The sequence below is a fragment of the Typha angustifolia genome, chromosome 14 (assembly GCF_048772165.1).
Source record: "Typha angustifolia cultivar Huaian chromosome 14, ASM4877216v1, whole genome shotgun sequence".
NCBI classification, from domain to species: domain Eukaryota; kingdom Viridiplantae; phylum Streptophyta; class Magnoliopsida; order Poales; family Typhaceae; genus Typha; species Typha angustifolia.
In genome coordinates this window covers 10974594-10986915 of record NC_133252.1, presented here as the reverse complement: position 1 = coordinate 10986915, position 12322 = coordinate 10974594, and the positions used below count along the sequence as shown (strand labels likewise).

The window sequence follows — 12322 nt, the reverse complement described above, 5'->3', positions numbered from 1 at the left end:
AAAAATATGCTCGACGGTAATCATCTCTAGATAAAGTCATATAATCATGCTGGAGGCCAAAACATGCATGTACATAATATATAATATAACCTAATTTGAGAAAGGGATCTAGGGGATAAGACTACTCACACTGATCAGAAGATACAAACCACGTATCCCTTACATCCGCCCATTAACCGTGTGACACTTCTCGCTAGCAAGGACAACGGGGTCTCAAATAAGGGGTTCGGGATCTGAAAATGTTTAAGTAACATAAAGTTAGTTGTTTATCCCATTATAATCCGTTCGAGTAAAATATGATGATTTATTAGATTTTAGAATTTCTACTTATTTTTATGATTGACTAGATTTTAATTATAAATAAAATATAAATATAGATAAAAACCTAATTATAATTAAATTATATCTTGATTAATTAGGGACTATGTAGTCATTATCTTATTTGTTACAAAATAATAATGTATAATAAATTAATAGAATTACTTAAAATGTAGATCATAAGAATATTAGAATATAAATCTAATAATTATAATTTACAAATCTATCTATTAATCTAATAGATATGTAAATAAATAAATAAATATAAGTATTACATATATTTATACCTAATTAATCATTAATGATAAAAATTATCATTAATAAAATTATATTGAAGGATATATAATATTATTAACATAGTTCATGTCTAAATAATCTATTTGCATTAATTAAGAAGAAAAATACCTAAATAAATAACCTAAATAAACTAATTAATTAATAAATTAATCACATCTGCCATCAGTGTCTGCTACAGTGCTGGGCCGAGCCCAACACTGTGCAGAAAGAAAGAGAAGGAGCCGAGGAAGAAGGAGAAAAAGAAAGAAAGAAAGAAGGAAAGAAAGAAGAAGAAGAAGAAGAGGAAGAAGAAGAAGAAGAAGAAGAACAGAAGAGAAAGAGAAGAAAGAGGGGAGGTGAGGGAGGCGGTTGCGGACCCGGGCCGGCGGGGAGGGCACCGGCAGCTGGTGGCCAGCCAGCTGCCGGCCTCTCGCTGGCGGCTCGGTTGCGACGGGCCCGAGCCCAAGGTAAGAAAAAGAGAAAGAGAGAGAGAGAGAGAGAGAGAGAGAGAGAGAGAGAGAGAGAGAGAGAAGAGAGAGAAGAAGAGAGAGGAGGAGAAAGAGCTCACTGGTGCTCGTGGAGGTGGCGGCGGCGGCGATAGTCCGGCCTCGGCGAGAGCTCGTGGAGGTGGCAGCGGCGGCGATAGTCCGGCCTCGGCGAGAGAGAGAGAGAGAGGTTTAGAGAGAGACCAAACGGGAGAGAGAGAGAGAGAGATTTAAAGAGAGAGAGGGAAGGCGGTGAGGGGGGGGGGGGGGGCGGTTTGCGGCGGCGCCGGGGCCCGCCGCGGCCAGCTGGTCGCAGCCCATTGGCTGCGGCAGCGGCAGCGAGCACGTGGCGCCCCCACCACGCAAGCTGCATGCGTAGCTTGCATGGGGACGAGGCCGGCCACAGTGTGGCCGGTCGCGTCGTGCCCAATTTTTTTTTTTTTTTAATTTTTTTTTTAATTTTTTAAGATTGGGTTGTTACAAATGGGGGGGGGGGGGAGAATCGAAGAGTCTGCGGTGATGGGAAGGGGATAAGAAGATGAGAGATGGCGTGCACGGCAAGGGAAGGGGAAGAAGAAGAAGAAGAAGAAGAGGGGGGCAGAGTCGTGCGTCACAGGATTTTTTTTTTATTTTTTTTATTTTTTTATTATTTGGGGTGTTACATTAATTGATCATCTTACCTAAATTGACTAACCCAATTTAGGTAATAAGTCAATGTGGACATACCTCACATATAAGCTTACAATAACTATCAATTGAGATTCTAATAGGAATTTATTTCCTAATAGAATCGTAATTGATTAAGCCTTACCTAAATTGACTAACCCAATTTGGGTAATAACTCAATGCGGACATCCTCCGTATATAGGCTACCATATCTATCAGAATTAAAAATTAACAATTAGACCAAAATTAGACTCAAGCAATTTTATTTTGGTCAAATTGAAGATGATGCCCACATCAACTTACAATCAGACCGAATTGAGGGCCTACTACAGCAGGCTCTTCTTTATCTTTGGAAATTAGAGTGGAGTCTAACATGACATTCTATCATACCAAAATTTATTGATTCACTAGTTTACTAGAGTTAATCCACACGGGATAATTTCTCTGGACTAGATTCACATATGCAGATATGCTTCGACTAAAAACTAAGTTTATTAAATAGTATCAATGTCATATCTAGATTGTGCAAATAATGCTATGGAAACATCTATCTAAAAATAATATGCATTGTATGCATCAAAACAGCAAGCATGCTTCCAATAATATGGATGCGAATAAGATAATAATAAAAGCAACCCACACCCCAGTAATTCAAATATCAATGGTGAATTGGCGATAACATCTTTATTTTGAAATACTATTGGTAGAACATTTATGGAAGTATATTGCATATGATTGCATAGTATATATGCAAAGTATGTTTTTTTAAACCATAAATGAATGCACAAAAATAAAACTTGGCCATTCACCTCTACTTATGCTTATGTATCACAAATCTCAAAGTGCAAGTAAAGGTAAAGAATTACCCTGACACTTGTTATTCATATAAAGTTCACTTTCTAGGTAACATAGCTATGCCTTAAATATCTTACAAAAGTAGCTCATACAGTAATCCTAGCCTACAGCCCTACACTATGTTAGTAAAGAAAACTTGAACTCATAATAACCATGTTTAAACTTTTGAAGACATGTGGAAGCCTATTACTGTTCGAGTTTTTAGACATGTCAGCTGTCATCAATTCTTTAGAAAATCGTTAACACAGTTAGCGTTTAACATTAGATGTAAAACTCCAAACCAAGGATGGCGTGCCGGTCGGCACTTGCCGTGTCAGTGGCGTACCGACACATGGCACGAGGGGTGCCGCATGACACCCCTTCTAATAGTTCCGCCGCTCGTCGTCGACCTTGTTGCCGATTGCCGTCGCTAATTGCTGTCGCCGTCGCCGTCGCTGTTGCCGTCGCCGCCGCTGCGCCCGTCGGGTGCCCTAGTTTACCACATTAGAATTCCTTACATGTTTATTGATTTGTGTTCGTCCTATCTAATGTTCCAATCCAATCTCTCTCTCTCTAGTTTACACAATATGAAGTCTCGCTAGTTTATCTAATTGCAACATGCTATCTCTTCTAGTTTTTCTGATTGCAACATATGAAGTGTTATTCGTCCATCACTTGCTGCTTCAGATAAAATGCTTACGGCTTTACATCTCATGTGAAACACTCACTCTTTTAGTGATTTTCTGCCACACCGAATGACATGTCTAGAAGAGGTCTATTTGGGTATTAAGTTTGGGGGGATGGCCCATTTAGGTATATAAGTTTCTGAGGAGAAGGCCTAGTTTGGTCAAAAACGCAATTACCCAAGTAGGAATCATTCCACTAAACTAGCCAACACAAAACATTTGCTAAAGCACCCAATGGCAGGGTTCTAAGTTCCAAAATTGAAACAGTACAAATAATTGCAAACAAAAGATGATTTAGAGTCTTAGACCTGGCGTGAGGAAGCGTTAGAGTGAGATCTGATCGGCGACGATAGCATGAGGAATGAGGAGAACGAGAGTTTCTATTTGATGAGGGCAGCATTGTGAGTGTGAGTGAGTGACTTAGGGACTTATATATATACACCCTATCGGGTTGGTGGATTGACTATACCCATTTACTTAAATCGTTAAACGGGTTAAACGGATTATTGGTATAAACTCGAACATAACCTGATTAATATTCGGGTGAGGCAGGTTGACCCATTTACGACTTAAACTTGATTGGACTAAACCCAAACTCGATTAAGAGTCGAGTTATCATGTTGGATTATCATGTTAGGTTAACTTTTGTCATTTAGTATGGTACACATTTTACTAAATTGCCAACTAGTGCATTTGATGACTGTTAATATCAGTACAATGACTACAATTTATGATTTGTTACTTTGGCTTGTAAGTCATCTTTTGACTATTGTATTTGATTCAGTAGTAATTAGCAGACCTTTTCCTTGTAACTCTGGTAATAGTTGTCAATATTTATGGCATTCCTTAATCCTTATAACTTATGGTAATAGCGGGCATGTTAATATATATATGAAACATGATGCTTTATTTATCCACCTTCCTCTTATTGTAGCTATCCTCTGTCAAGTGTGATTTAGAAGAAATGGATTCTATTATGTCCAAGGAAAATAACAGTTTGACCGAGCGACTTCTACCTTCAAGACATGCATTTTTCATCCATGAGTATCGGTATGTGAGACATTTCTTTATCGGAGTACCACTATCTTCATAATAACTATAACTTTATCCAATTCTATAGTAGCTATGAATCCTAGACTATTGATATTTTGGAGCTTCTCTTGCTGTTTGGATGGTCCAGTTATGTCAAAATTTATACTTTTCATGCTGACACCTCAACTAGTTAGAACTTAGAAGCTCTAATGAGTACAATGGTATGTTCCTGATGGAGGACAGTTTTAATTTCCTTCAGTTTTAAGGGTATCAGTTCTTACTAGCCGATTTGGAAAGAAAGGACTTTTAGAGTTTAGTGGGTCTTATTGCAGGGCCTAAAAAAAGATTCCCTTCTTTAGATGAGCACTTCTTGTGTTCTGCTATCTCAGTTCAGTGGCCAATAATTAATCATGGATATAATTTGTATATAAGTTGAATAGATTGTCTGAATATCTGGAAGACTTCGGCCCGTCAATTATTATGCAGCTTGATAGCAAAATAAAATAATATAGCTGAAAGAAAAAGAAAAGAAAAGAAAGAGATAATGGTAGAAATAGTCTTAAATTTTGTTTATCTGAAAGCAAAGTTCTCACATCCTTATTTTACCTCATCAAGATTTCCTGATCTGAAGTTGCATGATCATATAGGAAATAAATATATGCAGAAGAGTGAATATTTCATGATCATCAAACGAGTGATGTAAATATCTAATTGCTATTGTGCCAGTCTGCCAGATGCTATCATGCAGTTGCAATTTATGTTCTTATTAATTTATACTGTCTTAAATTTTCATTTAACTATTGTGCCTAAATCTTAAAATTTCATCTTTTTTATCATTAGATCTGGTGGAAGGCATACAAATGTACTTCTGAGGGGATCAATTTTTCGAAATTTTTGTATTAACTTCTTCACTTATGGATTCCCGGTATGCATTTCCTTCAACATTTTCCTGTATTTGCTTGTAGTATTATGATGACATTTGGATTTCATATGAAATGATCTACCAAGTATGTTAAAGATGTATCGATTGTTCTTTTGACTCATGATTTCTGCATTCTCATTTTAATGTGCATCACATATTCATGCTGTAGTGAAGTAAAAACAATCAAAATTTTCTTGACTGAGTTTACACTTGTGTTAGTCAAAGTACTCTTCTTCTAATACTTTAATTTCCAGTTATCCTTTGAAAAAATTGGCTAAAATTGTCCATGTATGTTTTACGAAAGGTATTCTGCCTGTTTCTTATTATATACATGATTCAAGGTGGAATCAGGTGGCTTGATACTTCAAAAACATAATCACTGCCTCTGTTTTTCTTAACCGAGGTTCGATATAGTCCAAATGAGGAATACTAGAGGTATATTGCCAATAAGTTGAGGTGGTTACAGTAATCATTGTTCTTCATTCAACTATCTCGATATTATTCTCCTCCATTAACAAAAGTGAATTCTGCAGTCCATAAGAAAAATGTGATTAATAATAGTTGTGTTTCTTATTTCGTAGCTTATCAAATCAAGGATCTCAAACAACCCATTTAAGTTCTACTATGGTTTTTAGTAGTAAAAAATGTTTTAGTCATATATGTGTCTTGTGCATATACTAAATCTAACATACTAAATCTAACTAGATTTTCCTATTTCTTATGGCAAGAGTTATTGTACCAGGACTTTACGCCTCATAGCTTTAAGAATAAAGTCAATTCTAAAATAAAGATTCCTCTCTGTTAATATCAAAATGAAGATTTTTTTTCTAGAAATAACTATTCTTATGTTCACTTGTGTTCTAAAATAACAGTGTAATAATTGCTTTGATGTAATATAAAGTAAAGAAAAAAAATGTGTTTTTATTTTTTTATGAAATTATTATGAATAACTTTCGATTTGATATAAAGTAGGTGGTAGAATAAATATCAAGGGTAAATTAATAATTGAGTTAATGTGTGGTATAAAATGTAATTTTGATAAATATTATTTATATTTTGGAATTTGGTTATAATGGCGTTCAGCTGGAATAAAGAGTTATATTGTAGAATAAAACAAAAATTATTTCTGAAGTGAATGGGGGCTTACACTTTACAATTTTTTTTCTGGACATATAACTGCTATTATCTTGAACTCTTTTTATTTGTTTTATGCTTTTAATCAAGAAGAATTTTTAGAGATTCCAGGATGTATGATTTGACATTAAACATAAAAATGTGTTAATCGATCAGAGAACAGATGGTAAAATCTGTGCAAATCTATCTTATTTCTTGTGCTCTGATTGTTACCTTAGAACTTGGGCATTGTTGACTATTTATTAGAATATTTTGCTGAGTCATCATTCTTTATGCTAATTTACTACATTTATGTTAGGACTTAGGATGATATTTAGCTGTCTTATTCTCAAGGGTCTAATGGTGTTTACATTTGTTTGCCAAGATGAATATACAGTGTTAAACTTGAATTCATAGAAGTGGAACGAACTGTTGTTCTCTGAACATTTTTTCACAAAGGTCTCCTCAGTCAATTCAGTTTAAAGTGATTATTTGATGTTGTACTAGCAGTCTACAACAATCTGAAAATTCATTAAATTTGCATTTAGCATTCGTCACTTGGAGCTGTCCAGTACTATGGAAAATAATGTTTTGTATACTGTTTGCTTCTTAATTCATTTTATGCCTAAGGAGAGTGCTACAAATATTGAACATTTTGATGGCAATATGTTTAGGATTGTAATAGCATCAAATGAACTTGAAATATTGCTCATAGTTACCCTATATTTGTGCTAACAATACTCTTATATCTGCATAGTTTCTGAAGCATTTATTGAACTTATTTTGTAAGTTGCTTCAATTACATCATCATGATTCACTCTTGTAATACTATGAGAAATAATCGGAAAAGAAAAAATCTGAATTACAGACACATTAATCAGCTAGACCTTTGCAAACACCAAATTGGCTCAAATTGCTAGCTTATGACAAACGTGATCATGTGGTACTACCTTAGTGCTGTATTGCACTAAAAGATCATACATGAACAGATTGCTTTTCTTTTAGAAGTTCAAAATGTTCCTTTCTGAAGAATGCATATTTATAGCTTAGTCCTTTTTTCCCCATTTAGAACTTTCACTTGCTGATTGTGACAGGTATTGTTGCTTGGATTGTGACAGGTATTGTTGCTTGCACTTTCCTTTTGGAGTTTTGGCTTCACTAGTCTTTGTGCCTTCGGCCTGCTAGCATATGTTGGCTATGTTTTATTTTCTTTTCCCTCCTTATTCCACTTGCATCGCCTGAACGGCTCTCTTCTAGTGTTTATTCTCCTTTGGGCTGCCAGCACCTACATATTTAATGTGGCGTTCACATTCTTTAACAAAAAAATCAGAAAGGTACTGCACTTAAATTTCTACATCTTGTTTTATGTCAATTACTCAAAACATAGTTTGATGCTGTAAAATTATTTTCCCAGGACATGGTGATTTGGGAAACTATTGGATTGTGGCACTATCCTGTTCCTGGACTGTATCTATTCGCACAATATTGCCTTGGAGTTTTTGTAGCTCTGTGTAACCTTGTAAACAATTCTGTTTTTCTTTACCTGTCAGATGACAATAGGCAACTGCCAACTGATGATGATACAATTGAGGGTATGTCTGTCTTTGATTCATGTGTCTCAATTTTTTTTTGCTTTATTATGCTTATGGTCTCATATTGCTACCATTAAATGCTATGTTCTGTCTCATTTTAATTTGCTTTATTTTTGTTGGCCCCATAGTGTCACTAATTATCTATATTAATGCCCAAATTTGTATCTTCTTTAAAGCAGGAGAAATTATGTAAAACCTAAGATTAAAGAGAATTTCATGTAGGGGTGTAAACGAGTCGAGCCTGAGCGAGCCGGCTCTGGCTCAGGCTCGGTTTGAAATTAGTTTCGAGCCTCATAATGTTGCTCAGGCTCGGCTCAGCTCAACCCGAGCCGAGCTCGAGCTGAGCCTAACCAAGCCCGAGCCGAGCCTGAGCAAAGCTCGAGCTCGATTAGAGGCGGTGGCGACGTGGGCGGTGGCGACATGGATAGCGGCTTGCCGAAGGAGTCGGAGACGGATGGAGGAGGCCAACGACGGAGGAGGAGGAGGAGGCCAACGACGGAGGAGGAGGAGGAGGCCGACGGCGAAGGAGGAGGAGGAGGAGGCCCGACGGCGAGAGGAAGGAGGAGGCGACGGAGAGGAAGGCGTGGCGCCATGGTGGTGGCTTGCCGTCGTTGCCGATGGAGGCCGACGGGGAGGGAAGAGTGAAGGTGATCAGGTGGATGAGGGTGAGAGTGAAGATGAGGGTGGGGTGGGGGAATTGAGGATGGGGAAGGTGGTGATGGGAAAGGTGAAATAATTAATGAGGGTGGGGTAGGTAAGGGTAGGTCAGGGTGGGGTAGGTGAGAGTGATGAATATTGTGTTAGGGTGAGAATGAGTTAGTGAGGGACACGTGGCAATATTTCTTTATGCCACGTGTCCTTAGTCATAGGGAGTCAGGCTATCGAGCCTATCGAGCCGAGCCTGAGTGAGCTGTCTCCAGCTCAGGCTCGGCTCGATATTAATTTCGAACCTATTATGATGGCTCGGGCTCGGCTCAGCTTTGATCGAGCCGAGCCGGACTCGAGCTTCACCCGAGCCGAGCCCGAGCTGCTCGTCAAGCCTGACAGCCCTAATTTCATGGAGTAAAAGATGTTAACAAAATAGAGTGACTAGAAGAAAAGAAGTAAAAAATAATAGCTTGAAACAAGGATTTCTATGGCACAGCATACTATGGTGGACGTGTCACATATATCAGTTGTGCAAGAATGAGATGGCATTGTGCCAGCATGATTGGCTCAATCTGAGATGCCCTACTGCAATGTAATTTTGGTCTTAATTGAGTAAAACACATGAAAAAGTTCAATATCTAAAATTTTAACTTAAATATTGATATGAAGCATATTTATTTGTTTACTCCTCTTTGTGTAACAAATAATTGCAATGTGAGTGGCCATAGTTGTGTGCCTGGCAGCACTGACAGTTCAGCCTAACATGGTAGCCAATGCCAATGAATGGGCTGAAAGAGGGAAGAAGAGAGGTGGGGGTCTCCATCCTTCTCTGTCATCACTGGTACTGCCTGAAGGAGGGGTTTGGCTGGGGTTTGTGGGTCTGAAGATGGGAAAGATCTCTTAAGCAGTTTGTCATGTATGACTTATAAGTAATGATCCACTCAAACAGGATGTTTTCGGTAGATCATGGTAGATCACTCTTAAAATGATGATCCTCTTAAAATAATTGTGCCAGCACAACAATCCTTGCTTTTATTATATTTCTGTATTATATTATCTTTTGCAGTAGATTTTGCTTGTTCTTTCTGGTTCATGTGGCTATCTGTTGTTCTTTACCTTTGCTACATTCAAATTCTCAGTCAATACATTATCTTGTCAGTATGAAATGATATTGTCTCATCAAATTTGTCTCTTTGTGCAGAAAAAGAAGACACAAAGGTGTTGATTGTAGCCACACTGGCATGGGGACTACGAAAAATTTCTCGTGCTATTACTTTGGCGCTATTATTTCTTCTTGTCATGAAACCTGGCTTCATCCATGCTGTTTACAGTATGGTGAAATGTCCCTTCTCATTACACTTTTAGTTTTATTTGCATAAATGTTCAGTTTAGGGTTGTATGGTAGGAAGCCTGCATTGGTATTTGACGCCTGAACTTTTCTTATTACTCTTTTCTATGTCATATTATTGATATGCGTCTGATACAGAGTTTTAAGGAAGGGCAAGCTTTCATTTAGTGCTTTAGACCATAAATTTTCTTCTTGTTGAATGTGATGTGAGCATCATTGTTGGGCAGGCAATGTAGGGAACTCAACTGGTAGCAGCATGGTATATCAATAAAAAACATTAAGCAGCTCAGCAAGCAATGAATGTAACCAATCCTAGGATGTATTTTTGACTTGCTTACATGCACAAACATTTCAGGCATTCTTCTCTCTTTTCGCATATGATCTTTGGCACTAGTTAATTAGCTCATCATATCAGTACCTGTTGTAGACATTGGTAAGAAATAAATTTGTTTTGGCCACTTGTTGGCAAGCAAAACATATACACAGCTTAATATGGTACTTTATTACTACTTAAGGCTCTCTGAAAGATAACTGTATAGCAGTTATCTTGTAGATACTTCTCAGCAATGTGAGCTCCAGAACTTATACTGTAGTGCTAACTATGAGGGAATTTGTTAAAATTACAGAAGGTAATTAGGAGATTTGATACCATGTCAGGGTTCAACATACATGTATTTGATCTCTCTCTCTCTCTCTCTCTCTCTCTCATGTGTTGTCACGAGATGACGGTCTGTACCCTGCGGCTCTGGCCATGCCGCCTGGCATGTGCTTTTCCAACATTATTGTGGCATGTGTAGGTGCTGTGATTTATAAAACCTTGACAACAGTGCTAACTAAGAACTTTCATTGTTCTCTGTTTTTCTGGTATTTTTTAGTATCTTTAGATTTTGAGTACTTTTACATATTAGAAGTTGCTTGAAAGTTGAAACACATCTTCAAACCATTGTGGAACCTCTGAAGTCTGAACCATTTCATTTTTTGGCTTGGTGCAAAATCGAGATTCAATTTTTGTTCTTTATTATAATGAGTATTCTTTTCCAGAAAGGCTACATGTATCATAATAATCAGTTTTAGGAGATGATGCATCTATTTTTTAATAAGCCTTGGATTACTTATGATACCATTATATTGTGTTTCCATGTGTATACATATTTCTTGTATGTGTATTATTTTTATCTTAGGCTTCGACTGCCTGACAATTCATTCAGCTAGTTAGCTCATCACTTGTGTTAATTTAGGTGAGCATAGAGAGAAACCGGCTTGGACTATTGGAACTATGATCTTTCTAGTATTACTTTTACTAGAATCTGAGTTTGTTTATACTTTTATAGTTTTATTTGAGACTTATTATTGAAAACTTGAATTATGTTTTTTTGGATATTCATTATTGAGTTGTGGATATAGAGGTTTAACACTTTCAAAACATATTTGTGTAATGCATTCTTAACTACTACTGTAGTACTATTAATGGGCTCTTTTGTTCCTCGGAGTGAGGTTTATGGTAACAAAGGTGGTGGTTGACACAAACAAACCCACAAGCCCTTTGCATATGGAGATGACAGGTTGGTAGTCAAGGACAATGACCTACTGAAGTGCCACATAAGATTGCCCATTAATTTAACTACCATTCAAGTTCTGTCATCATACTGACAAATAGTATAAAAACATTTGCAAAAATTTCGAACACTTTCAGTTTCATCATCTTTTGAGTTTTGAGATTTCAGATTTGACTTCTGCAGACTTATATGTTGTATTTTGTCCTTTAGCTATCTGTGAGACTTTTGTATTGGACTTTTTTAGGATCCCAATTGATGCTGATTGTCTTCTTGTCACCTGGGCTACACCCTAGGTGATAATCACTAGGTTTTTGCTGGTTATCCTACCTAGATCACTTACTAAATGTAGCTTATTATGTATATTATCTATTTGCAATTTTCTAAGACTATTGTTGTAAATTGTAATGTATGTTCTTCAAGGGTTGTCATGCCAATCAGGTCAATACCCTGTCGGCATGCCCCACTAGCACACCTACTGACAAGCCTCTAGACAAGTTTTTGAGGTATTTATACATATTTTAAGTTATAATATATATATTAAAGACTGCATTATATTTTTTGTCCCTAGATAATGTTGTAAAAGGCCTAAATATAGCAATAGTCTAGTATAAATATGATTCAATACTTAATATCGAATAATTTTCCTTTCCTTTTGATTCCCATGTTTTGAAGAGTATTTTACCTAGATCTACCACAAAATTCTAGATTTATGTAAAATGACTCATACAAATATGTATCTAACTTCATTTGCTACATCTAGGATGATTAATCTTAAATTTGATTTCAAAACCAGAAAATAGGAAGAGAAAATAAGAAAAATATAACTTTTGATAGGATTTGAAGTTC

At 36.7% G+C, this 12322-nt stretch overlaps 1 protein-coding gene across 3 annotated transcripts in view; it reads left to right on the top strand.

The window, feature by feature from the left end:
* Positions 1-12322, top strand: part of LOC140776402 (piezo-type mechanosensitive ion channel homolog) — a 40105-nt gene that overhangs the window by 14248 nt on the left and 13535 nt on the right. The window contains exons 7-11 of one of the 3 annotated variants that reach the window (XM_073120107.1): positions 4200-4315; positions 5138-5222; positions 7451-7666; positions 7747-7924; positions 9774-9902. In XM_073120107.1, the coding sequence (XP_072976208.1) occupies positions 4200-4315; positions 5138-5222; positions 7451-7666; positions 7747-7924; positions 9774-9902 (724 nt within the window). Of the gene's footprint in view, positions 1-4199; positions 4316-5137; positions 5223-7450; positions 7667-7746; positions 7925-9773; positions 9908-9992; positions 11483-12322 lie in introns of those variants that run through there. The other 2 variants (XM_073120108.1, XM_073120109.1) reach the window with 2 other exon arrangements.